The 27,597-nt window shown below is 37.1% G+C and overlaps 1 protein-coding gene across 2 annotated transcripts in view; it reads left to right on the plus strand.

Annotated features, from left to right (window-relative positions):
* Window positions 1–26,817, plus strand: part of MACROD2 (mono-ADP ribosylhydrolase 2) — a 2,391,823-nt gene extending 2,365,006 nt beyond the window's left edge. The window contains exons 17-19 of one of the 2 annotated variants that reach the window (XM_056121300.1): window positions 9,604–9,681; window positions 15,569–15,634; window positions 26,744–26,817. In XM_056121300.1, coding sequence (XP_055977275.1) covers window positions 9,604–9,681; window positions 15,569–15,627 — 137 coding nt within the window. In that variant the 3' untranslated portion in view covers window positions 15,628–15,634; window positions 26,744–26,817. The remainder of the gene's footprint in view (window positions 1–9,603; window positions 9,682–15,568; window positions 15,635–26,743) is intronic. The other variant, XM_056121301.1, reaches the window with a different exon arrangement.
* The last annotated feature ends 780 nt before the right edge of the window (window positions 26,818–27,597 follow it).

Raw genomic sequence — 27,597 nt, forward strand, 5'->3', positions numbered from 1 at the left:
GGCGATGGGCAGGTGAAAGAAGGTAACAAGGGCCAGGCTGGTTGGTGTCAGTTGCAGTTTATTCCAGTCCCATCTCCATTCTCCTCTGATTCTCCTCCTGCTTCTTCCTCCCCTATGCTACTTAATTAATTAATTAATTCTCCTTCTGCCTCACTCATTCTCCTTCTCCTCCTGACTCTGGAATCTGTATACCCCAGCCCCCTCTTACAGTCTAGTAAAATCCCAAAGCATGAGGGTTTGGTGCTTACATATAGGTATAGGTGTGGTCACAATCAATAGGGATAAAGTTCTTTCCCTCAGGGAAAGCCACTTTTAGGACAGATTTAGTAGGATGACCCACCCAAGAGTGGAATCCTAAGGGTGTGTTTCCCCTCTCCTTGCCCAACAAACATATAAGCATTCATAATATTAATCATTTTGTATGGACATAGTAAGAGATACATTAAGCTTATAGAATTGTTCCTCCTGGAGTCATCTCAATCTCAGACTATAGTGCTCAGGCCAGATTATTCTTTCCTATCCCTAGCAGGGTCCTAGTCTCATCATTACTTTTGAATCATGACAGCATTTGTATATGATCAATCTCTTAACTTGTAGTTGAGTATCGTGGCACTTTGGCCTGGCCCATTTCGATGACAGGGTAGCTCACAGCTTGCCCTGGGTCCATTCAATTCCTCATCAGGACCCTGCTTTGGGGGTGTTAGGAACTAAGGGCAACTGAGGCTTAAGTCGAGAAAACAGATGCCCGGAAGGGAATATTCAAAGACAATTAAATCCCAAGTTACAAAAACATAGTATTACTGTCTTCCTGTATCTATACAAAAAGGACATTGCTTTAAAGTAAACTATTCAAAAGACACAAGGAGAGGAGAAAGGCACTATTAACTTACAAAACAAGTCCAGTGTCCTAGAAGGATCTTACCTCACAAATTTGTGGGTTTGTCTCCCACATACCTAATTTTGGCCATTTACTTTCTTGGTAAACTTGGCCCCAAGTTTCTCGGATATGGCCAAAGACAAAGCAGCAATTTGGGGGTATCTAGAAGTCTGAAGGCACCATCAGGCTGCTGATGCACTCGCCTCACAGGTGGAGATTGACCTGCTGGCAGCACCATATCCCAGCTCAAATGCTTTTTTAAAAAATTCAAAGAGGGAGAAAAATTCCCAAAACATTTTACATGGCTAACATTATCCTTATCCCCATACCTTACAAGATTTAAAGTATGAAACTGTAAACCAACATTGCTGCTGTACCTAATAGAAGAAAAATTCCTCAACAAAATCTGGTAATCTGGGAAAACACAACCTTCCAAAATAGATGGAGCAATAACAGGGTCTAGTTAGACATGTTGAATATAAAATCTTCCAAATGTTTAGGAAACTGCCCATCAAAATCTTTGGCAATGGGAAAAAACTTTGGAAACAAACTTATCATTCCACCTACTGCTTAGTATCATCTTTTAGTCCTCTAAGATATTTTTTCATCCCCTTAGTAAAGGTGAAACATTCCTAAATGCTTCAAAAATCTTAGTTCATACACATACCCAATCACTTTATTTCTGGGTGATTGAGTCTTTCTCCCTTTCCCCACCTGAGACCATGAAGCATCCATTTATTTAATTTTCTGAAGCATCCATGTATTAGTTTATTTTATAACACTTGCTAGAAAGTGGAATATTTGATGAACTTTTAAAAAATATTTTTCTTAAGAACATCATCTAAACAGAAAAGAATTTATATATTACAGTGTCTTATTCCCACCCAATCACTGTCTTTTATCTCCTACTAAATTCAGCTTTTGATTTTGATAAGGATAGAATACCCTCAACTGAAGCATAAAGAGTTATGATGCATGGAAAGGGGATTCTGCAAAAATGCACCAGTTTTCCACAGGGTTTATTCTGTCAGTTTAGTCATCTATTTGATTTTGAAGAGGGAAATTAGGGTGTGTGTCTAGCGCTAATGTTTGTTCAAATGATGGAGATGTAGAGTTGCCAAATAGTAGCTATAAGATTGGGACTATTTGAAAACAAAAAGATTAAATTAGTGTCAAATGATTTGCCTTTATAAATTTGTTCAAAACTATCATGAACTAATGATGAATCATGTATTTCGGCCTACTCAGGATTCCAGAACAATAACTCTCTATGGGAAGGCTTAAGCAGAAAAAAATTATGCTCCCATAAGATCAAAGTGTCGGCCTGTTTGGTTTCTGGTAAGAATGTTCTTTCTGATCTATGGATGCCATCCTTCCCATATGTGTCTTCACTTGGCAGAGGATGAGAAATGCTTAACTCTCACTTTTCTCATCAAACTTTCATTATGTCCATAATTAGCTCATTGTATCCTATCTCTAGTCACACTGGGCATTAAAACTTCACCGTAAAAATTCTATGGGGACACAAATAGTCATTCCATAATATCAAACTACCATTTCATAAATATTGCTAAAACTAACTGCTAGCAAAGGCTAGGTATGTGTAGGGAATTCTCAGCAACAAAATCAAAGTATTCTGTGCACTTGGTATTGAATTTTTGTTTTGTTTTTGCTTTTTGGGTCACACCCGGCGATGCACAGGGGTGACTCCTGGCTCTCCACTCAGGAATCACTCCTAGCAGTGCTCAGGGGACCATATGGGATGCTGGGAATTGAACCTGGGTCAGCCGCATGCAAAGCAAATACCCTACCCACTGTGTTATCGCTCCAACCCCATTGAATTTTAAATGGTGATGGAGGTGTAAAGTCAGATTTCAAAACTTACTGTTGCCAAAACTTAGCAAAATTAAAGCAGATAAGTAAAATAAGCAAATATCATTGTAGTACACAGACAGCAGAATGGACCGGTAGACAGCAAGAGAAAAATATAGTTCTAGAGACAGGGCCAGGAACCGGGAGTCACCTCATCCTACCTCCTAACAATCCAGGCTCAGAACTAATACTGAATAGGGTTTTACTAGCTATCATATTCTTATGCAAATGGAAAAAAAAACTAGTACTAGGAAATTTCCACAAAGGAATGACATCATCAGCAAAGCCTTTAATTCTTCCTTTTTCCAGTGAACAAGAAAAATGTATTTAAACTCTCCATTTCACTGTCTCCTGTTAGGAACAAACTGAAAGAGGAAAGAGAGAGGTAACCAATGCCTAGAGCTAATTACCCTTAGCAAAAATCATAGCTTTACAAAATAAAACACAAAGAAACTAAATAAATCTTTGAAGTGAGTAGAAAGCAGAAAAGGAAGCACTCAACAGCCTCAGGTGAAAGCTCTTTAAAGGGTCTGCTTGGCTCCCTGAAGGTCTGTGCAGGATGCACAGAGGGTTCATTACCTTCTGGTATAAACGTGTGGGAGAGAACAGAGAACATATCAATAAAAGAAAAACAATTTCTCCTTCTCTGTCTCTGTCTCTGTCTCTGTCTCTGTCTCTGTCTGTCTCTCTGTCTCTGTCTCTGTCTCTGTCTCTCTCTCTCTCAAAATTGAGTTTCACATTGAAATAAAAGAACCTCCCAAACCCCAATAATTGTGTTGTCCCCCAAACCACTAGAGGAAACCGTGCAAACAGAGGCTGAGCCTGGGACACACTTTCTGAGGAATCTAGATAGCTATTATGATAAATGTTCTGTTCTCTTTACTTCCCATAAAGAACATGTTTGTTCTAGGTAGTTTCCGTATGAGCAAGATACCACGAGATATCACAGATACCACGAGACAAAACCTTTAATGTACTAGTGCCACACCTCTCACACTGTAAGTAGTGATGAGGGAGGGACTGGGAGTGGAAGAGAGGGAGGAAGGGTACAGAGGGGTGTATGCAAAAATGAAGGGGAGAAGGACAGGAGAAAAGAATTCAGATGCTCTACCTGCCATTATAAGACAGAAATTGGAAATGTCTTTTAAAGTGCCACATTTGACTTAAGTGTCTGTGATTAAAGAATTTTATAATTAGCTTTTGATAAAAATAATTTATAGCTGGCAGTTATTAATTAAAATAGCCAATTACCGACCAAAACCATAAAGACTGAAAGAAAACTAGACACATGTTAATAAAATTTATATCTGAAATTTTATTTTTTAAAGAAGATTCTGGACCAATTTACCTTTAGCAAATTGAAAATAATGAGTCTTATTTCAAAGCCAGGAGGAGAGAAATGTGTGGCATTTTATTTTTATATTTAACTGTTCTTCATCTTGAATGTAAGAAAAGCTAATTATGGACAAGAAGAAGTAATAAAAGAAGAACATTCTGCTGAATAGCAAAAGTGCTTTCTCCTCTGCAATTTAATCCATCTAAACCAGACTCCAATTATTTTCATTAAGTTTCACGTATACTTATCAGGGATTCAATATATATATGCTGAATGAAAGAAGGAATAAATGATATGAGATTAAAGAAATAAAATAAATTATCAGTATTATAATGGCATTACGCTGGAGCGATAGCACAGCGGGTAGGGCGTTTGCCTTACAAGCGGCCAACATGGCCAACCCGAGTTCGATTCCTCCGCCCCTCTCGGAGAGCCCGGCAAGCTACCGAGAGTATTGGATATGCCAGACACAGTAACAACAAAGTCTCCAATGGAGACATTACTGGGCCCGCCCGAGCAAATCGACGATCAACGGGAGGGCCTTTACCTTTACCTTTACCAAAGTCAAGTTTTAATATTAAATTTCAGTGATCAAAATATATCTAGATTGGATATTGAACTGTATCAGTAAAAAAATTTTAACCAAGCATTTTTGTAGTTATTTATTAGATTTTGATCTTAAATATTATGAGAGATATAATTACCTTCATCTATAAAAGGCCACACTCAGACTTTGACATGAGCATGAATTGCAGATCACGCAAATAAAAATGCTGGAGCTGGAAGTTGAAGCTACTTCTACCTAGCTCTACAGAGTTACAGTCCATCTCCTCTCACTAGTCATGACACTTCTGAGAAAAGTGGGCAGAAAATTGGGAGTCCTAGGGCTGAGAAACTATTATGAATAAAAGAAAAGAAAGTTACCCTCTCCCCCCAAAAAAAAACCCTAAAAAAGATTTAAAAAGCATTTTCATTGCAGAAAATTAATTTCTAGAGACTGGCTTTGTGATTTGTTTCATGGTCTTTGTTGTTGGGAGAGTAGGTAGTGTATCTGTGCTAACTGCTACATAATTTGTTTTCTCTGCCTTTACTTTGAGTGAGTTTTTTCAGAAATGAGTGTTTACTCCTAGTATCCTTGTATATTTTCACAAAACACTTAGATATAAAATCTGGACACTACTCAAAACTGCTGTAAGAATAAGTAATATCATTCTGTTACCAACTAGCAGATTCCTTTTGAGATTAAATATAGTTAATGTACGACTATTAAAACCATACCATTGAGAAGATCATTTTAAATTGTATTGGTGAATTGACTCTTAAAAAGCATTTCAAGGGAAAATATCTTTACAACACTGTGTACCACAAGGACTAAATGTCCCTTCAAGTCTTATATTGTCATCGACACTGTTCTTCCTCAAAAATTTGATCTTTGATCTCCTTTCACTTAATTGTGCTGAGATTCTATACCTATAAATGACTTGTCAGTCAGAGGTTAAGGTAAGGTCTAATGAGCTCATCTTCTTAACAGTCAGTAACTTTAAAAAGAACTTAAATTGATGTCTGTGCATGTGGAATAATAGCATTCTTATATTGGAGATTAGATGTTAAATGTATGTGACAAATGCCCTATACTCTAAGACCAGTTTTCTTCTATTTTAGTACAGTTATGAAGTGAACAGATTTGGCCTATTAAGAGATAAGAGATAGTGCATCTACATATTATATTAACTCAATGATGCTCAAAGGATCATACAGGCACTGTTTGTAGTTCTCAGATGATTTTACATGCTATAGAAATAGACAAATTTATTGCAGTGTGCTAAAAAATTAGCCATAATGCAAGTCCATAATATTATAATTGCCGGGGGATAAGATTAACAAACAATGTCAAGGCAAATTAAATTAAAGCTATATTGTGCTAGTTGTTGCCACAATAATGCTGCACAAAGAACCATCCTTAAATTCAAGAGCTTAGAATAATAATTACCTATTCTTTGGTTTGTGAGTATGAGAGCCCTTAGTCTGGTTCAGGAAGGATGTCAGGCTGTGAGTTAAATATAACTGCTTAGAGCAGCTGCTCCTTAAAGTATGTTCTTCTTGAGGGAAGAGGCAGGAGAACAAGAGGTAAAATCTCGCTCTTCAAATGCATTTCAGGCCTCTCACTCTTTTCTGCTAATACCTGGTTGGTTCAAACAACACTTAGGTTACTCCTCATTGTTGAGGAAAAATAAAATTGACTCTTCTGGCAGAAAGCAAACATTTGACCCAATTGCCTAATCTAGTACATTTTTTTAATAATAACTTGGAATATGTTATAATAGGTAACCTCATGGTGGTTTTCAAGGTGGTTTGAGATTGCTTGCTTTGTACTGACCCTGCTTTAACTGAACCCAGGCAGGCCCTGCTGTCTATTCCTATCATGACACACACCAATAAACTCTATGAAGCATAGCATTTTATTATTATTATTTATTTTATAATTCTATGTATTTATTTTACTTGTAGTCTGTCTGCTGTATAGACTTTATTGTCTCCCATATCTCAAAATAGCAAACATGGCTCCTCCAACATCTGATTTTATTTGTCTTTGCTCAAGATGGGAGATGTGTGTTGAAAGTAAAGGACCAAACCTGATGGCTTTTCATTTTCTGTATTTCAAACCATAATACCCATGAGTAGAGAGAAAGAGACCCATAACTAGAGAGAAAGAGGGAATTGTCTGCCATAGAGGCAGGGGACGAGGTATGACCAGGTAGAGGGGATGGATACTGGGGACATTGGTGGTGGACAATATACACTGGTGGAGGGATGGGTGTTTGATCATTGTATGAATGAAACTCAAATATGAAAGTTTTGTAAGTGTATCTCACATTGATTCAATAAAAAAAATTCAATAGCTTCATTCGATATGCTTCTCTCTTCTTTGTAATGAAGCATGCTTCATTTAGTAATTTTTATATAATGCAACTGACCTACAAAAGGTTACCATAATCAAGGCCTTGAGGAAGACAGTTGCAGTTGGTAATTGAAAATGAAAAAGTACTGAATGTCCTAGATATTTCTATTTCAGCATCTTTTATCTCCCACTAGGAACCCTGAAATGTACCTCCTGTTTGTGTTTCAGGCAGCAGCAATCAACATGGGGGAAATCGAGCAAACTGGAATAAATATGCTATACAGGCAATTTTTATTTTCACCAAACTCTGTTGTCAGTGTGAAATGGACTCATTTCTCTGGACACTCAGCTGCATTGACTCGCAGGGGAGTATCCATTGGATAATACCATTTCACATGCACGCCAGAGTAACAAATGTCTATCATTGCTCTCCCTCTTTCCCATAACACATTCAGACATGCATACACATGTCTCAGTTATTTTTATTTTGTTGTTGAGGGGCTTAACTTTTATTTTCACTCTTGTTTTATCCTTTAAATCACTTCTCTCATCTAGTCTCTTATTACCAGTTCTTTCTTTATTAACACCTCAAATATCCCTGAGTCTAATTCATAATATTTTTTCCTCATTACTGGGGCAAACGTTTATTAGGCATCTCTTCTAAAATGACCATTGTGGCTGGAGAGATAGCACAGCAGGTAAGGCATTTACCAGGAGTAATTTCTGAGTGCATGAGCCAGGAGTAATCCCTCTGCATCGCCAGGTGTGTACCCAAAAAAGCAAATAAATAAAAAGATAAATAAATCAAATGACCATGTTTATCAGACTTAAAATATAAAATAGGGTCATTTATTTTCCCTCACGATGCTTGTGTTAAATGTTCAGACATATCACTATTCAGCCACCAGGTTTAGAACTGATCACCTTTGAGGTATAAGTCTTACTTTCAAATTAATCCATAGTTACTCCATTTTATCCTAGACTTTTATAAGGTCCCTAATCACTATTTCATTCCTTTATAACTAGATTGTTTGGTCTTTTATTTCTTATGACTCACTTGAATAAATGCCTTGTTTAAAACTTTATATTGAGAAACAAATGTCAGCCTTTTTAATACATTTATGTATATGACATAGTTATTCAATATTAAAAATGATGAGAATATCTCGCCCGCATGGCAGAGCCTTGCAAGTTACCCGTGACATATTCGATATGCCAAACACAGTAACAACAAGTCTCATGATGGAGACGTTACTGGGCCCGCTCAAGCAAATCGATGAACAATGGGAGGACCGTGACCGTGACCATAATAAATATAGTTAATATACTATCAGCCATAGTTACTTTTATATTCTTGTGATGATGAGGAATTTTAAGATCTACTATTTTTGAAACTTTAAAATGTGCAATACAGTGTTTTTACTGTAGTCACCATGGTTCCTGAGTTAAACTTCTTGTCAGCTTTAGTAAATCAGTACTGAGACAAGTTCAATATTTGAAGATACCTTTTTTGAAGAGATTGTAAATGGGATCTTTACCATTTTTCATATAACTCTTTGAAGAGATTATCAATGATCTTTGCTTAACTTCATCCTCACCAAAAAGCACAGCAATTTTCACATATCCTGGGTTCAATAAGTAATAATATAATGAAAATATTCTGTTTAATAGGTACAGAAATAATAAACACTTTAACATTGTTTATTTTTGTTTCCATAAGTACTCATCTAATGAAAATCTTCTGTTTAAAAAGTGCAGAAATAATAAATACTTTAACATTATATATTCTCCATGACTTCATCTATATTTTTACTTGTATTTTCAAATGTCCCAACTCTTAATGTTATGGAAACAAAAAGCATATTCAACTAAGAATAGATTATTGTGCTTTTGACTATCTGGAAAATTTCTCACAATAAAAAAAAATCAATCCCATTTCTATTATATTAAAGCATGTTTTTGCAGCTTCAGTTACAGGAAATGGATGTCATACCTTCTGAAGCTCTGCAAAGAGAATAATAACAATAAAAATTAACTGAAGATTATTCTGAGCAATCCAAGATGGCAGCTTTTGAGATGGTTCCCCAAGGGAAGCAGCTAGACCACTTATTTATGTTTAAACCAAAAACACCTCACTGCCAGGAGAATGAATCTCCCGGATTTCAGGCAGCCTATGGCAAAATAGGCTTCCTTTCCTTTTTTTTTTTTGGTGCTCTTCAAAGTTTAAGCTCTATAAACACACACACACACACACATACACACACACACACCACTGTACAATGACATATACATGCACACACAATTTCCTTAAATTTAAATTGTAGGTTGTTCTGATTAAACCAAGTTTCCCTGCCTTCATGCTACCAGATTTCTAATTTGAGAAATTGTATATGTATGTATGTGATTATCTCACAAATTAAAGAGAATTTAGAAGGTGACAGCACCGACGTAGTCAAGGAATTCAACCCACTATTTCTTTCTTTAACCTTCTCTGAAAAAAAAGTTGAATCCCGGGAGTATTTTTGAATTTAAGAGTGCAATGGAGGGTGACAGAACAATTGGCAGTCAGGCTGTTATAATTCCCTATTAATCAAGGACTATCTTCTTTCTTTCTTTCAGCTCAAGATGAGGACACATCCAGAGGCCCTGTGAAAAGCGAAGGCTCTGATGACTCAGAAAATTCTCCAAGTCCTGATGGTATGTCTGTGAGCTATTTGAGTTCATATAAATTATGAATTTCATACATTTTGCATATATAACTTAGATTTAGGAAAGCTCTTTAGTCTCTGAATCAACATATTCAGCTAGATCAAGGTAAAGTTTTAAAAAATTCTACTAGGAGCTAGTAAAATTGTCAGTCTTGGGGGCTGGAGCAATAGCACAGCGGGTAGGACAGTTGTCTTGCATGCAGCCAATCCGGGTTTGACTCCTAGTCATCCCTGAGCACTGCCAGGAGTCACTTCTGAATGCATGAGCCAGGAGTAACCCCTGTGCATCACCGAATGGATGTGACTTAAAAAGAAAAAAAAAAATGGCAGTCTTTTTTTCCGTGCTGGAGCGATAGCACAGCAGTAGGGCGTTTGCCTTGCAGGCGGCTGGCCTGGCCAAGCCAGGTTCGATTCCTCTGCCCCTCTTGGAGAGCCCTGCAAGCTACCGAGAGTATCTCGCCTGCGCAGCAAAGCCTGGCAAGCAACCAGTGACGTATTCAATATGCCAACCACAGTAACAACAAGTCTCACAATAGAGACGTTACTGGGCCTGCTCGAGCAAATCGATGAACAACGGGAGGACAATGCTACAGTCTTTTTTTCCCTTAAAAAGGATACTGTTTGGGGGCTGGAGCAATAGCATAGCAGTAAGGCATTTGCCTTGCACGTGGCCAACCCCCGTTGGATTCCCAGCATCTCATATAGTCCCCCGAACACCACCAGGTGTAATTCCTGAGTGCATGAGCCAGGAATAACCCCTGTGCAACGCCAGTTGTGACCCAAAAAGAAAAAAAAAAGATACTGTTTTGGAACAGCATGGAACTCAATTTAATCATACCAGGAAATGCTGAAGCCGCAGTGGCCAATTTCAAGGCTTAACTGGCTTGGAGTCTCTTGGTGAACTTCTCAGAAATATCATTTCTTTCTGTGAAGAAGTTCTTGCCCAATGTGATCCCTGCTCAGCTTTGCATTCAGGGAAACCCTGGCTTGAGTTTAGACTAAGTTTGTTCTTGGGTCTTCATCACTCCATTTCACCGTATCATACAGATGGCTTGGTCAAAAACAAGAGTGACTCTAACCGCACCTTAGAAGTGGATTTACAAAATTTTTTTCTATTTTCATTTCTTATTTGTAAAACTTCTAGTAACTCTGATTCTCAGGGATATAAACATACCCCTGTCTCTGCACAATCATGAATGCAGGATGAATAGTTTAAAAACTATTTCATTCCACTGGAGTCCATGGAGCTTAGAAGAATCATAATTGGATATAATTATGTATATGTATATATTTGAGGAACATTTCAGCCAAAGGAAAAGTTAGTATGAATTGATAATGATAAAAGTTAGTATGAATTGGCTTGGGAAAAATTCAGCCAATGCTTGATGTTACATGGTGGGTATTTTTTTTTTTCGCTTTTTGGGTCACACCCAGCAACTCTTAGAGGATACTCCTGTCTCTGTTCATGAATTACTGATGGCAATATACTTACTGGGGTACCATATGTGATCCTGGGGAATCAAACCTGTGTCAGCCACATGCAAGGTAAACCCTTATCCACTGTACTATCACTCCTGCCCCACATGGGGGTTTTAAGTAGTTTTCTGTAGTAGATATCATGCTCTGCTCTGAGATTACTGTAGCCCTGAATTGCCTCTGTTGATTATACAACATTCTCCATTAACTGATTTTTTTTTACTCAAAACATGCATTAGCCAGGAGAATAATGATTTAAACTCTACATCTATTCATTAAAAAATCACTGCATGCCATTGATAATTCAGTTCAGCCTACCTGTGCTATCTAGCCAGGTTGTATCACCATAGACAAGGTTCTAAGCTAATTCTTCAGCATGTTCTGAAGACTACCAGTCCCAACTCAGGTTCATTGAATTGAAAGGAAATAAATATGCGAAAGCGGCTGGGGAGATTGCACATAGGGCTGGATCACATTCCAGAGTCCTGTGTACAGTTCCTACCACCAGATGCCCCCCCGCCTCCAAGCACTGCAAGAGAGAACTGTCTGCCCCAGATTACTATAAAATATAAATTACTACAAATATAAATATATAAAACAAATACATATGGAAATACTAAGCTTTAGTCCACTGGTGGACATAGTATGCATATAGGCTTTGCTATGTCTCAGCAGTAAAGATTTAGGAACTTTTGGTGGCTTTTGTTTTGCTTTGGGTGACCTCCCAAGTGATTAGAAGTGAGCCCAAGAACCAGAGTCATGTGGCTCAATGCTATGGTCTTCTGGAAGTGAGATTATCAGGGCCACCCAGAAGTGTTCTGGGGCTTCCAAGGCTATACTAGTGAGAACATATGGTGTCAGAGATTGAAACATGGTTGTGTTAACCCCTGTATGTCCCTAAATATTCTTCTTGCCTGGTCTAATAATAATTTTTCCTTAGTTTATTTGACCATGAAATGCTTCTTTATAGTAGCATTTATAAAATAGATTTGGGAACTAGTGACCTGGGAACTGGCAAGAAGGAAAGGAAAAGGAATACCCTATTATTTTATTCTATCTGATCCCTCACTGATCCCAGTAAACTTAACAACAACCATAGAACAGAACAGGAAGTACACTTATTATTATCTCAATGTAAGTAGAATTGCTGCAGCTGACAAGTTTACTTTAAGTTGGGTTAGAATAGACTCACACATGATTAGAAATGTGGGGTAGTTTGCAAGTAAAAAGAGACCTAGTGATAAACTTCTTCCATGAGAGGGATGCTATTTCCTCTCATTCCCTCTTTCAAGCCTCTTTTTACTCACTCTTTCAGGGCTCTTTGGAGTGTAAAGAATAGCATTTCCAATAATTTGACTTTTACCAAGTTTTCTTGTTAAAAAAGGAAGATATCTAGGTTGTTGATTTTGTTCAAATAGCTAATGACTACCAACAGAATAAACAGAGGTTATGTATTCAAAGCAAGGACATCAACAATTGTGTTTGACCAACTTGTGTTTAGTCTATTCATGAACAGTCAAGGAAGTGAAAAATCTTTATAATTAATGCAAGGGAAAACTTGAAGGATCTCTGATTAGATATTATTGGCATGGGGAGGTATGAACTGACCCATGTAGAAGCAGGTAATTTGTTTGGGAACACACTTGCTTTCCCTGCATTGGACACAAAGACAAAATAAATTGAGGCTGGTGATCATGGACCAAATTTTTTGCCATCTGAGATGTAGAATAAATCTAGCTAGGGTTGTGGTTTGGTAGTCCAAACTGGTTGTTTCAACAGTTATAAGTCAAAGATGTTAGAGTTTAGGTGTTCTGACCACTGTTTATTTGTATATTAATTGTCTCAGTTTATAATTTGGGCTTTTGAGTTCTGATGCTTTTTAAAAAAATCAGTATTTAGGAACTAGAGAGATAATAGAATGGGTGGAACACTCACCTTGCATAAGGCCAACCCAGACTCAATTCTTGGTGGTTCCTGAGCCCACCAGGAGAGATCACTGAGCTCAGTGCCTATAGTAAACCCTAAGCACTGCCTTCACAAAAATAAAATTAAAAATTAAAAAATTCGGGGGTATGGTGCCGCCAGCAGGTCTATCTGTACCTGTGAGGTGAGTGCATCAGCAGCCTGATGGCGCCTTCAGACTTTCAGATACCCCAAAATTTCTGCTGTGCCTTTGGCCAGACCCCAAAAACTTGGGGCAAAGTTTACCAAGAAAGTAAACAGCCAAAAGTTAGGTATGCGGGAAACACACCCACAAATCACTTCTGGCTCAGCTATAAAATTGGAGGCATGGCCTCTCTGGTTCCTGATCGAACTGCTTAATGGCATGATCCCAGAGTCTCAGAAATGAATCTTGGAACCCAAAGGCTTTGGGCAGAAATGCGTCCTGTTCCTGCAGTAGGTTACTGGTGCTGGGCCACTCCAGGTGGGAATAGGTTTCGTGCCTTGGCCTGTTCTCCCTGGCGGCCTGGTGACCGCCATCCTCCAAAGGCCACTGGACAGTCAGGTTTGGGCCTGCAGTGACGAGACACACGGGGCCTCACCACATGGGGGTGGAGCCGACTCTTTCTCCCCATCCCAACGAGACCCCAAGTCGCCACCTACAAATGGCCTCTCTGGCTCCTGATCAAGCTCATTAATAGCCATGATACCGGAGACTCTGAAACAAATCTTGAAACCCAGCGGCTTTTGGCAGAAATGCATCTGAACTGCATACAAGGCAGCCACCAGCTCAGAGCTTATTGGAAGGCCAGCTATGAGCCAGTGGTAGCGGGGCAACTGCAGTCTCATGGGAAGGGGGCCGGTACCGGCTCGGCCTTCACATCCTACTGAGATCACGAGTTGCCCCCCACAAACGGCTCTCTGGCACGGCCATGGCTCCAGAGGCAAAAGGACTTAATCCAGAGCCCGGAAGCTTGCGGCAGAAAACTGAATGGACCATGCATTAAACTACACCGCCATGCCTCCCCAGGAGGGAAAATGTGTTGCTCCTTTCCACGTTTCCCCCCTGGCAGCAAGGTGACCGCCACCTCAGAGCTTATAGGAAAGCCAGGTATGAGCCGACGGTGATGGGGCAACTGCAGTCTCATGGGAAGGGGGGGCGGTACCGGCACATCCTTCATGCCCTACTGAGGTCACGAGTGACCCCCCACGAGCGGCTCTCTGGCACAGTCATAACACCAGACACACAGAAACCTATCGTAATTATTTGGCTCTTTGCAGAAATCCAAAATCATGGCTGTGTGACATTATATGATTCTCATAACCAGCTATAGAAAACAAAATATTTCACAATGCCTTTTCAGTAATTCTGATTGTTTGGGGGGAAATTCTAAACAATAATGGTGCATCTTTTGTTGAAATAATGAATTTAATCAATCTAGAGAAGAGTTAAGTAGAAATCATCTGCCTCACAGGCATTTGGAGGGGTGGGAGGGGGGGGTATACTGGGGTTCTTGGTGGTGAAAAATGAGTACTGCTGAAGGGAAAGGTGTTTGATCATTGTATGACCGAGACTTAAACCTGAAAGCTTAGTAACTTTTCCCACAGTGATTCAATAAATAAATACAAAAATAAAAAATTAAGGTGGAGTTCATGCCCAATTCAATCAGCTAATCAGTGGCTGAATAAATAGCAATACTCCTACAAAAAAATTTTAAAAAATAAAAGACAAAAATTATTGAAAAAAAATTAAAAAATTAAGACATCAGTATTTAAACCTTCTGACCCTTGAAAATTTTCTGACTGACTGCTATGTCTTCCCTGGCAATTTGTGGGAAGTGGTAATAATTATGCATTCTATTTTTATGAAGAGGCTTGCATAGTAAATTACTTTAGCACACCTTTTATTATTACTATGTGATCTGGTTAGTTAGATATTTGTCTTTCTATTTCATGGTGTCAACTGCCACTTCACTCAATAAGTTTACTACATCTGTTCTGAATCTCAAAATTGAGAACATAGCAAACCTTTTTTTTTTATGTAGGAATACTGTTATTTATTCAGCCACTGAGTAACAGATTGAATTGGGCATGAACTCCACCATAGCAAACCTTTGAGGCCTGTTGACATTGTCACTTCAGGAACTGCTTACTTCTGCATGTCCCTGATCTGTTTGCTTTGTTGTCTTATCTTTTAGACATCTATTAAAACTTCTGAATTTACCTAAGGATGGTAATAGATACTCCCAAATGTCAGCCCCCCAATATGATATAGAATAACAACTCAGCTTCTTTTCAAGGAAGAATCATGTCCTGTCTACCTCTCCCAGTAAAACTCAACAACCAAATAGCCAACAAACTAAAAATAGGTGTAAAATAGAAGCATATTAAATCATAGGCAGTTATGATATTTCTGTTTATTAATATTTAACCATTTTTATTTTACTTTCTGATTACAGTTGAAATGAATAGCCAGGTTGACAGTGTAAACGACCCAACAGAGAGCCAGCAAGATTAGCTAATAGGTAAGTGGCCCTGTGGTGGCATTTTCAATTGATTAAACAGATCATAAGAGTTGTTTGTAAATGGTGTATTGGATTTCCCTTGCTTCTGCTGAGTCCCACAGCTTGGTTTGGGCTAAACATTAAAAATCTTTATCATAAATAACACAGTATACAAAGCAAGGATTATCCTTAGAATTTTACATATTTAGGGGAAAAGATAATCCACAGCTTATTAAGTCATACAGTAACATGGTTTTCAGAACTTTGACAAGGAAACAAATTTTCAGTCTATCTTACCTCTTGGCTTCCTGGAGTGATCAAATTATTTCAGTAACCCCAAGCTGATTCTGATGCACTGCCTTTCTAGAAGCTACCTGCTGAGTTGTTTAGTATATCTGCTTTAAAGCATAAAACTAAATCTTTGCCCTAGAGATTGTGTAGAACTATTTGAGTATATTTAGGCAGAAACAAGTCTGCTTTGTGTCTTATCCTTTTAAGACTCTTTGTGGACTTGTGTGGTTGCACAAAAGTTTATTGAATTTAATGTTTCAGGGAACACAAAATAAAGTCTGAGAAAATCATGGTTTTTTTTCCAGATTAATGTCTCAATAGTTACTGAAGTATATCTAGCACACTGGCTTGTATACTACCCTTTCCCATTGTTTGAAGGCTGGTGAGAATTAGAGGAAAGAGGATTGGGAAGATGCTTACAGGCCAGGCCCAGGCTTTATGTGCAGGAGACCTAGCTCAGTACCCAGTATTTATGGTTCCCCTAGAAACTCAGAAGCAGATCAGACCATGAGTGGGGAGCAGCTCTCACATGCTGCTGTATCTGAGCCTCCTTCCTCCAAAACATAGAATTAGAGAAAGGAAGCAAAACGTACTATTCTGATTCCTGGTTTTAAAGAGTGGGGAAAGATGAAGAAAATACTAAATGGGTGGCAAGTATAAGACACAAATGTGCTGACACTGTTCCTTCCAGCCTTTACCTGCACTACCTGTATCTCGTCAGTAGATCTTTTCACTTTCCAGGAGGCCAGACTGCACCAGAATCCTGAATTCTGCCTTATAGCAGGATAAAGATGAACAATATGTGGGAAAATGCATCTAGTAATGGTCTTGGACCTCATTTAAAGCTAAAGATAATAACATTTGCTATATATATATATATATATATATATATATATATATATATATATAGCACAGGACTGCAAAACTATAAACTCACACAACATGGTCATATAAACATTACTTGTCAAAAATATGGTTTATGTATTTCAAAATAACATTGCTGAATTATATAAATGATATCATAGAGATGGTTCCAGTAAAAATTAATTAAAGGGGTCTAGAAAGAGAGTTCAGCAGGTAGGGAGATTTCTTGGCACATGGCTGGCCCAGGAACCCATAAGGCCCCCTAATGCCTGCCATGAGTGATCACTGAGCACAGAGCCAGGAGTAAGCCTTAAGCACAACACCATAGGGCCATAGGGTGTAACCCAAACAACTCCTCGAACAAAGAAAAGGTGATAAAAGAACACTAAATGTGAGTAGTTTAAATTCAGTTTTCTGCAGTATTGCATTACTTTATGCCACGTTGTTGCAAACAAGGGTTTTGACTTCCGGTCTAGAGTTCTTGTTTTTGGTTTTCGTGTGTGTGTGTGTGTGTGTGTGTGTGTGTGTTGGTGAGCGTTTGGGATTGGGGTGGGGGATATCCAGTGATGCTCAGAGCTTACTCCTGAATCTAAAGTCAGGGATCACACCTGGCCATCTCAGGAGACCATATGTAGTGCCAAAAATGGAACCCTGATTGACCACATGCAAGCTAAGCACCTACACTCTGTGCTACTGCTTCAGCCCTAGACTTCTTAAATACACAATTATTTTTCTTTGTTATCAATACATCTAGAAAGCACCAGGACATATCAGTTTTACATGGTAATTGTCAAAATATATATATTTTTAATTTTTAAGATTTTTTTTACCAAATCACTATGATAAAGACCCTTACAAAGCTGTTCATAATTAGGTTTCAGTCATACAGTGTTCCAACACCCATCCATCCACCAGTGTACATTTCCCACCATTTCTGGGAATACACCCTGGGGGTCTAAAAACGCACAGCAGAAATACCATCTGCATGCCTATGTTCATTGCAGCACTATTTACAATAGCCAAAACAGCCTCAGAGCTGGAGAAAAGATAAATGATAAAGAGACTATGGTACATCTACATAATGGAATACTACACAGCTGTTAAGAAAAATGAAGTCATTAAATTTGCCTAAAACTGGATGGATTTGGTGACTATCATGCTGAGTGAAATAAGTCAGAAGCAGAGGGACAGATACAGAATAACTGAATTTATTTTTGGCATATAAAACAAAAAATATTTTGACTACAACTCTATAATCTATTCATTTTGTTATTCAGATGAACAAGTTATGAAAACTTGCGTTTGTTTAAAGGTCAACAACAGGAAACTCAGTTTCACAAAGAAAGAACTTTGCATAAGATCACTTGCACTGACCATTGGAAGCTCAAATATTCTCAACAAATTCTTTGATAAGAACTTCCTGTTCTCTTTTAAAATTGTGATTTTTCTGAACAAGTTGTGAGATAGAACAGTATGAAACAAAAAGTTTGGTTTCCAAAAATATTTACGTAGCTGGATTTCTTGAGGTTACATTATAATTCAACCAGAAGGAGGTCTCTGTAGTTCTTTACATCATGCCTTCAGGAACACTAAAAATATATAGTAAAGAGGAATTATAAATAGAGTTCAAAGACTTAATGTGAGTGTTTAGTATTTATGTAATTTATAATTATGAAAAATGAGAGATATCAAAAATCATAGCTCTTGAAATTATGGGTCATGAACTTAAACAGAATCATGCAACTGAATATGAGGTTCACAAAAACTTATTTTAAAATAAATATATGACTGATTATAAGTAAATATTTGATTTTGTATAACTGGGGTCACATAAAAATTCTTGTGCAAAATAAGGTCATGATTTGAAAATGTTTAAAAAGAAAGTCATAAATGACAATAAGAGTATATTTCTATAAGACAGTATATATTATGAAAATTTAAAGTTACACAAGAAATTATAGGAATATAAAAATGATTATGGAGAATAAACCCTTGGTGTGAAAAATATAAATTGAATATGATTTTCAGAAAGTCCTATAAGAAGTCTTTGACTTCCAATTTTGCTCTTTCAAAACACTAAAAGCTTGCTCTTAAAAGCCAGTTCAAAAAGGGTGGGTACTTTGAATTATTTTTGGACCTAAGTGGATACCATCTGATGTGATGAACTGCCCAGCTGAGCCCAGGCAAGATAATAACATCATGAGAAATAACAAATCTTGAAGCCTAGGTACTCCTAACTCTTTCCCCTTATGTCATCCATGTCTGGTAGCTCAGGGATTGGTCTGGTCTGACATCCATCTATCCTCCAAATTTAGGTGAGCACCATGCAGAACTTGGACCTTAGTCATCTCCTTTTTAACCCTGATCAGTCATGCACCAACACATCTGGGGACCCAACCTTTTTGCCCTATGTGTTGTCCTCCAATCCTAGGCCAGGACCTGGCCCAGCCTTGATGTTCATCTAGCTTCTAAACCCCAAACCATCATGGGAAAGTGTTACAGCATATATCTCTCACTTTGGGGCAGGTGAGATGTAGCACTCCAGATTCTCAGGGTACACCCTTAAATCTTAGCTAATTAAATCTTAGCTAACTCAGTGGAGTAATTAGTTAAAAATCCTTGCTCATATTCAAATAGCACTACATGGAAAGAAATTATTCTGAACAGCAAACATACTATTAGTAGCCTTCTGGTTTAAACCACTAAACAGATCAGTTCTGTAACTGGAAATCTAAACCTCCATGATTAGCACCCATAAAACTTGGAAGACAGTGGGGAAACAAAGAAAATAGTTGCAGTCACAGATAGTGACAAAACCCCAGGCAAGCCCCAAGCCCATCAAAACTATCAGGACTGGTTGATGAGGACTCGATGTACTGGCAACAGAAATTTAAAAAGCTCAGGCAGCTAAATTAAGCAATCACTAGATGAGAAATTTAACCAACTCTAAGAAGAACTGCTTTAGAAGATGGAATTGAATTCCATACAAATGGAATTGAAGAAGCTAAAGTGCACACCAGCAAGCCATAATAGCAGAATTTCATGGGGGAGAATTATATAAACAAACTTGAAGACAAAATAAAAGCCCACACTGATAAGAAGTTAAAAAAGAAAAGAGAAGCCAACAAATGGAAGAAATGTAAGGTACTTAGTGAACAATGACAAGAAGAATAATTTCCAAATTATAGGGATACTGGAAGGTAGGGAATTAAAAAAAAAGTATAGAACAAGTGATGAGAGAGATAATAGCTGAGATTTTTCCCCATGCTCCGGAGGGAGGCAGCTGCACAGTTTCAAGAGACCTAAAGAGGATCAAACAAAACAAACTCAAAACAGCACCATGACACATAGAAATGAACTTGGCAAAAACCGAAGAGAGAGACAAACTTACTAAAGCAGCAAGAGAGAAGAAAATTGTAAATATAAGGTAAATAACATAAGAATCACAAGATATCTCTAATATGAAATGGTACAGGCAAGGAAAAAGAGTGGAATGACATATTCAAATTACTGAATAAAAAGTCTTTCAACCTAGAGTCTACTATCCTACAAAGTTCTTATTTAGGTGGTGAGAAAGAATGGAAACATTCTCAGTAAACAATAACTGGAAACATTTATGATAACCAAACCAGCCCTGCATGAAATAATGAAATATATAAACCAAATAGCCAATTCTAGAAGCAACAACCCTACACAGTAAAATGGCAACAAAGCCTTACATAGTAATAATATCCCTGAATGCTGAAGAACTAAAATCTCCCAAGAATGGCAGAATAGATCAGGAAATAAAATCTATCAATTTTCTGCTTATGGAAAACACATATAAAACAACAGGATGAACACAGGCTCAGAATAAAAGGATGGAAAACAATTACACAGGCCAATGAGGTGGAGGGCAGAGGGGATGAAGCTGGACCAACCATATGTATCTTAGAACAAATTGCATTCAATCTAAACAAAGTAATTAGAGACAGGGATGGTACTACTTAGAGGTCAAGAGAACAATGAATGGGGGGGGGGGGGGGGTATGGTGCCTACAGCAAGTCAGTCTGTACCTGTGAGGCAAGTGCACCAACAGCCTAATGGTGCCTTCAGACTTCCAGATACCCCAAATTTGCTGCTGTGCCTTTGGCCAGACCCCAAAAACTTGGGACAAAGTTTACCAAGAAAGTAAACGGCCAAAAGTTAGGTATGTGGGAAACACACCCACAAACCACCTCTGGCTCAGCTATATAATTGGAGGCATTGGCTCTCTGGTTCCTGAATTGAACTGCTTAACGGCCATGATCCCAGAGACTCAGAATCAAATCTCGAAACCCAGCAGCTTTTGTCAGAAATGCATCTGGTCCCTGCAGTAGGATACTGGTACTGGGCCACTCCAGGTGGGAATAGGTTTCGTGCCTTGGCCTGTTCCCCCTGGTGGCCCAGTGGCTGCCATCCTTCAGGAGTAAGTAGAAAACCTGAACAGGCCAATCACAAGCAAGGAAAATAAAACTGTAATTAAGAATTTCCCCAAGAACAAAAAGCTTAGGATTTATTGTGAGATCAAACCTTCAGAAAAGACTTACTTCCATTTATCCTTAAGGTCTTCCAAATATTAAAAAGTAACAATTCCTAACACTATTTATGAATCTAATATTATGCTGACATATAATATAGACAGAGATACTTCAAATACAGAAAGTTTCAAACCAATCTTCTTGATAAACATTGACTCAAAAATATTCAACAAAATCTTAGCAAACAGGATCCAAAAAGCACATTTTAAAAGAAAAGCCATACACCATGACCAATGATATTTTTCCCAGCAATAGTAAAATGACTCAACATATAAATCAATTAACATAACACACTACATCATTAAAAATAAAAATAAAAATCATGTTATCTCATAAATCAATGCTGAGAGAGCTTTTTACAAGATTCAATACCCATTTATGATAAATACTCTAAAAAATAAGGATGAAAGGAATCTTCTTCAAGATACTAATGCATATTTATAAAATACCAATAGCTAATATTATCCTGAATTGCTAAAATCTGAAAACATTCCCACTGAGACCAGGCATAAGGCAAGAATATACACTCTCACCAATCTTATTAAACATTGTGTTATAAATTCAAGCACTAGCAATCAAGAAAGAAAAGAAAATAAAAGGGATACAAATTAGAAAAGAGGAAGTCAAATTATATCTATTTGTAGATGGCATGATGATATACATTAAATAATCTAAGTGGCCCACCAAAAAAAAGTTCCTAGTAACAATAAACCAATATATCAAAGGTGTCAGCTGCAAAGTCAATGCACACAAATTAGTCACATTCCCATATACAAATATTTAAATAGAGGAGAAAGAGACCAAAGTATCTATCCCATTTAAAATACTGTCCAAAAACATCCAGTTCTTGGGAATTGACTTAACAAAAGAAGTGGAAGACTAAACCATGAAAACTTCAAAATACTTAAGAGAAATGGAAGAAATTGTAGGAAAGGGAAGAGCATTCCATGCTCTTGGATTGGAAGAATAAATCTTGTCAAAAGGACTGTTCTATCTAAACTTATACCCAAATTCAGACAGTACTTTTTAAGAATTCAGACCAGCCAATAAATAAAGTTTATGTGTAGTCTTAAGAGACTCCAAATAGCAAAAACCATAGTGAAAAATAAAACTTGGAGGCACCTCATTCCCTAACTGGAAACTATCCTATAAAACCATACAATAAAAGCAGCATGATACTAGAGTATAGACAGGTTCTCTGATCAATGGGTCAGAACAGACAACCCAAGGACAAACCTCCAAATATATGGTCAACCAAGTTTTTGCTAAGAATCTGAAAGCATGATATCTGAGGGGAAAAGTCTCTTCAAGAAATGATACTGGGAGAAATAATCAAGTGTAAAAACTTAAAGCTGGATTCATATCTCACACCTTACACAAAAGTCAGCTCAAAGTGGATCAAAAACCTTGAGATTAGATCAGAATTTATATTTTCCTATCAATTAGTAAATATAGAAATATTTCTTCAAGACATTGACTTTAAAAGGTATCTTTAATGATAGGATGACATTGGCAAAGGCTACAGTACCAATAAGCAAAGGGAGCTACATCAACTTTGTTAGTTTTTGCCTAGCAAAAGAAACTTGTGAAAATCTAAAAAGACAGGCATCTGAATGGAAGGAAATATTTGCATTAAACACACCACATAAAGCAATGAACAGATTAGTTCTGAGAATCTTTTGATTCTCAGACAAAGATTTAACAATCCCGAGATGAGATAAAATGATTTTCACAAATTTTCTTTCACTGAAATATTTTAATAATTATTTTAGCTATTTGGTTGTAACAAGTAATATAAAACAAATTACTGTTTGCCTACAAAAAGGGCAGTCTTGGGGGATGGTTGTGAAAATGGGAGCAATAATGGAAGGAAGGTCACTTAGTGATGGGTTTGATGTTGGGACACCAAAAGCCCATAACAGCTGTGTTCTGGAAAAACTTTGTACACGATGGTGTTTAGATAAAGTAAAAAAGAAAAATAAAGGTGCCTGTAAAGGTGCAGGCTGGGGTGGGGCATGGTCGAATGAACCTAGGAGCATTGGTGGAAGGAAGTTAACACTATTGTTGGGATTGATGCTGAAACATTGTATGTAAACTCAATTGGAATAACTTTGTAAATCACATTAGTTTAATAAAATAAATTTAAAAATAATAAAATAAAAAAAGAAATAACAAATCTTCGATGTATTTTGGCTTTGAATTTTGGAGTGATTTTTTTATGATTCAATGGGGCAATGAACAACTTTTTCTCAAGGAAGGGTGTTGGAATAGGTAGTTTTATATAAATAAATCTGAAACTTCTACTTCAAGAAATTACAAAGAGGTATCTGTTCAGGTGCTGCATGGTGAAATAAAGGGTTCCCACAATAAGTGGAAACCACAAACATACTATACCTTTGAAACATTTATTTATTTTCCAAAGTTATAATGTAGGGACCAAAGTGATAATACAAGTGGATAGGTCATTTGCCTTGCATGCAGCCGACCTGGGTTCGATACCTGACATCCCATATGGTCTCTCAACCACTGCCAAACTAATTCCTGAGTACTGAACCAGAAGTAAACCTGAGCATAGCCGGGTGTGACCCCAAACACAAAAAATAGGGTCATAATGTAATGCAAAACTGAAAAATTGCTAAATAATTGAAATAATTGATTACATACTATGGTTATCCCTGGTGTAAGTGACAAATGGAAATGTGAAAACCTCACAGAAGAAAATAAATTATGAAGCTGAGTTTATTATTTTAAACTTACAAAACACACAGTGAAATAATTGATCAACAGTAAGAACTAGTGCAAAAAGTTACAGTATTATTAGGACTATGAGACTTGAGACTTAAAAGATCAAAAATAAATTCTGACATAAAATTCATACATTTGAATGACAAAATGATAAAAATCAGGTATAAAACAGTAAGAGAATATTACGAAAGAATAATGGTTTGGAAAAAAAGTAAAAAAAAAGTGTAAGAAATACAAAAGCCAGGTGAGGAAATATAGAATAACCAAGAGATTTTTGTGCTCAACAGCATTCTAAAGTAAGGTATTAAATAATCAGTCTTTGAATAATAATGATTAGAATGAATTAAGACTGATAAAACCATAAAAGTTTAATTTAAAGTAACAGTAAGTTTCAACAATGGTTTAAAAAGAATCAAAGCAAATAGAAAATGTGAAGAATTCATTTATAAAGAAATAAGCATATAAGGACAGCCAGTTTCTCAAAATCAAGTATCTAAGTCACACTCAGGATACACTGTCATCTCCCTAGTTCCAACAAAAGAGTCTGGGTATTAGTTGTGAGCCATTAAAATATGGGTCAAATAATTGTCCAAAAAAGTTTCTATACTAGTTTTATTATCTTTGAGAAAATGTAGATTCCATTTTGGGAAGGGCAGGGGCACTTGATATTCACATACTTTTTATTTAAAAAGCTCCTAAAGGATGTAGAACAGTGAGAAGAAAATTGAACCACAAACAAAAATGGGATTTCAGAAACAACTGTAAGTCAAGTAAACTGGCAAACTTAACATCAACTCACAATATGTACTGACTATGAATTTATAATAATGTTAATTGGTAGGTGATTGAAGCAAGATAAAACAAAAACACCATCTATGTCTATTTGAAAGTATGCTACACACTTCCTGTTCTATGTATGCTTACAAATATATATGTGTATAAAAGTTAAAAATGTGTAGGTGGTTAATTTACAGGGATGTTATGATTTGGTTACTTCCAAAAATGAAAAAGAAATAATTCTAACACATCTATAATTTGATTTATATGTAATGTTTTATTTAAGTAGCAAAGATAACAAGGAAAAACTTTCAATATTGACATTTGAAGCCATGTTAATAGTAAGATAGCACAGGGATTAAACACTTGCTTTGCATGCAGCCAATATTAATTTTTTCCCCTGCACTACATATGATACCCTGAAAACTTCCAGAAGTGACTCCTGAGCACAGATCTAAGTGAAAACCTTAACACCACTGAAAGTATCCCAAGACAATCCACAATTAAAATTAAATAATCAGATATTGACAATAAATCTTGATAGTAAATATATTCTAAATTCATTTCATTTCATCATCCTGTTAATCGTCGATTGCCTCGAGCAGGCCCCAGTAACGTCTCTTTCATCCTAGCCCTGATTCTAAATATATTATGTTGTTATCTATAATTTTGTCCAAGTTTGTAGCTTCTTTTTTGTTTTTTATATTTTGTGCCACACAAGTGCTGCTCAAGTTTACTTCTGGCTCTACACTCAGAGACCACTCCTGGCAGGGCAAGGTGTTGAGTATTGAACCCAGGATGGCCTCATGCAAGGAAGGTGTCTTACTTGCTGTACTATTTCTCCATTCACTGCAGTTTCATTATTAAAAATACTATTGTGTGTATGTACTGACACGATATATACTAACTGTACAAAAATAGAGAAAAATAGAGAAAATATTATAAGGAAATACTTGATAATACTAGCTGCAGGAGCTAATGTCAGTGGGAGCATTAGGCAGGTGTCTTCTCTTACTACTTGGCAATATTTCCAAACATTACATTCAAAGAGTAAGATAATGCTTTTACGTCTGCATACGTACATTTCTCAAAGAGTACTTTCTTAGAGATTCATAGGCCATAGGAATAGAAAGTTTTCTCAGAAGTCATCCACTCTTTCTTATAGAGATGTAGAAATTTCTGGTAATGGAAAGCAGACAAGTTATGAAAAATAATAGGGTTAGTAACCAGGAAGGGAAATTTCTAGGGCAATGGGAATCAAATGAATTTGATGGCAGTGTGAATAAAGCAGTTGTATTTTTCAAAACAGTTATATATGCTTAAAATCTGCCATTTCCTCATATACAGATCATACTTTTTTAAAAAAATAAACTAAAAAATTAAGACTAGATTCTCTTCTAATGCATGATATATTCTCTTACAAGTAAGCACAGTGAGCGCTTACAAAGATCTCAAAGCATATGCAATAGCCTTGAATGCCCTTTTCACAGCAGCATTAGGTAAACTGTTGTCATTTATACATTGAACTCTGGGAAAGAATGTACAAATAGGTCCCAAAGGGGAGGAATCCCCAATTGAAGATTAGGGTTTCTTAAAGAAAAATTTGAAGAGTTGAGTTAATCATTCATATCCACCAAGACAAATTGCCAATGTGGCATACATTTATTAGAATGAATTTATATGCTCTTTAAATGATTATTACCCCTTACACAGGTCTAGAAATATTTTGTATCTGACTACCAGCTCAGATACCAAAGCTCTTTGGCAGGCAGATACAGGATTGTTAGGCCATGTGAAGGGAAATAATCATGCAAATGCCTATACAAAAATGATATTTCTTGTTAAGCCTATGAAGGTACCTCATGTTTAATGAATGGTTTCTCTTTGTCTTCAGCAGGGGCTCAGGATGAAGTAAAGGAGCACTTAAGAGATGGAAGTAAATGTCAGTCCTCAGCATGGCAGACCTCTCCTGTGCCCAGGGGAGGCATCACTGCTACTGTGGAGGGAGGGGTGGGGGGAAGGCAAGTCCCACGGAAGGGCAAGGAATACTTTACTCTTATTTCCTCAGCTGTGTTTTGTTCTGTTAACCTTAAGACAAAAAAAAAAAAAAAAAAAAAAGAAAAAGGTTGTTTTTTTTAATTTGGTGGGAGGACATGTTATGACATCTTTCAGGCACTCTCCCTGTAATTTGTGTCTTTTCTGTCATAATTTTTGCTCCAGGGCCACAGGTTTACCACTCCCATGTCCATCTTGGCCCCTGTCTGCTTTCTCCATTATTTCACAAAGCAGGTTGTGCAGTGATTTCTTTAAAGAAAGAGAAAAGACTTGATTGTTGTGATAAGCTGCAGGCTAACTTTTAGGAATCACCAAATCCAATATCACAGACAAAAGCGAGCAGTATAGAAATTGGCAAAACCTTCAGCAGTTACTTGAAAGGTCAGCAAAAATGAATTGAAAGTATTGAATTTAGGATTCCCAAGGTTTCATTTTTTTCATATGGTTAATGAGGAATATGGAAGACAAATTGAACCCTGATTAAAGTGAAAAGGTTCAACTTCCTACTTATCAGTAGGACCTGATAGCCATAGGGGTCTCTTCCCTTATAGTCAGGTTTTATTTCTGACAGTGACTTTCAGCAAAGTTTACATGGTTCATAGATCTTTATGTTGTGAGTCAGCATGGATCCTACCAGTGAGATGTGACTCAGGGACCAAACTGTAAGGAATGGCACTTATTTTCAGATGTTTT

Source organism: Sorex fumeus, unplaced genomic scaffold (genome assembly GCF_029834395.1).
Source record: "Sorex fumeus unplaced genomic scaffold, SorFum_2.1 ptg000044l, whole genome shotgun sequence".
NCBI lineage: Eukaryota > Metazoa > Chordata > Mammalia > Eulipotyphla > Soricidae > Sorex > Sorex fumeus.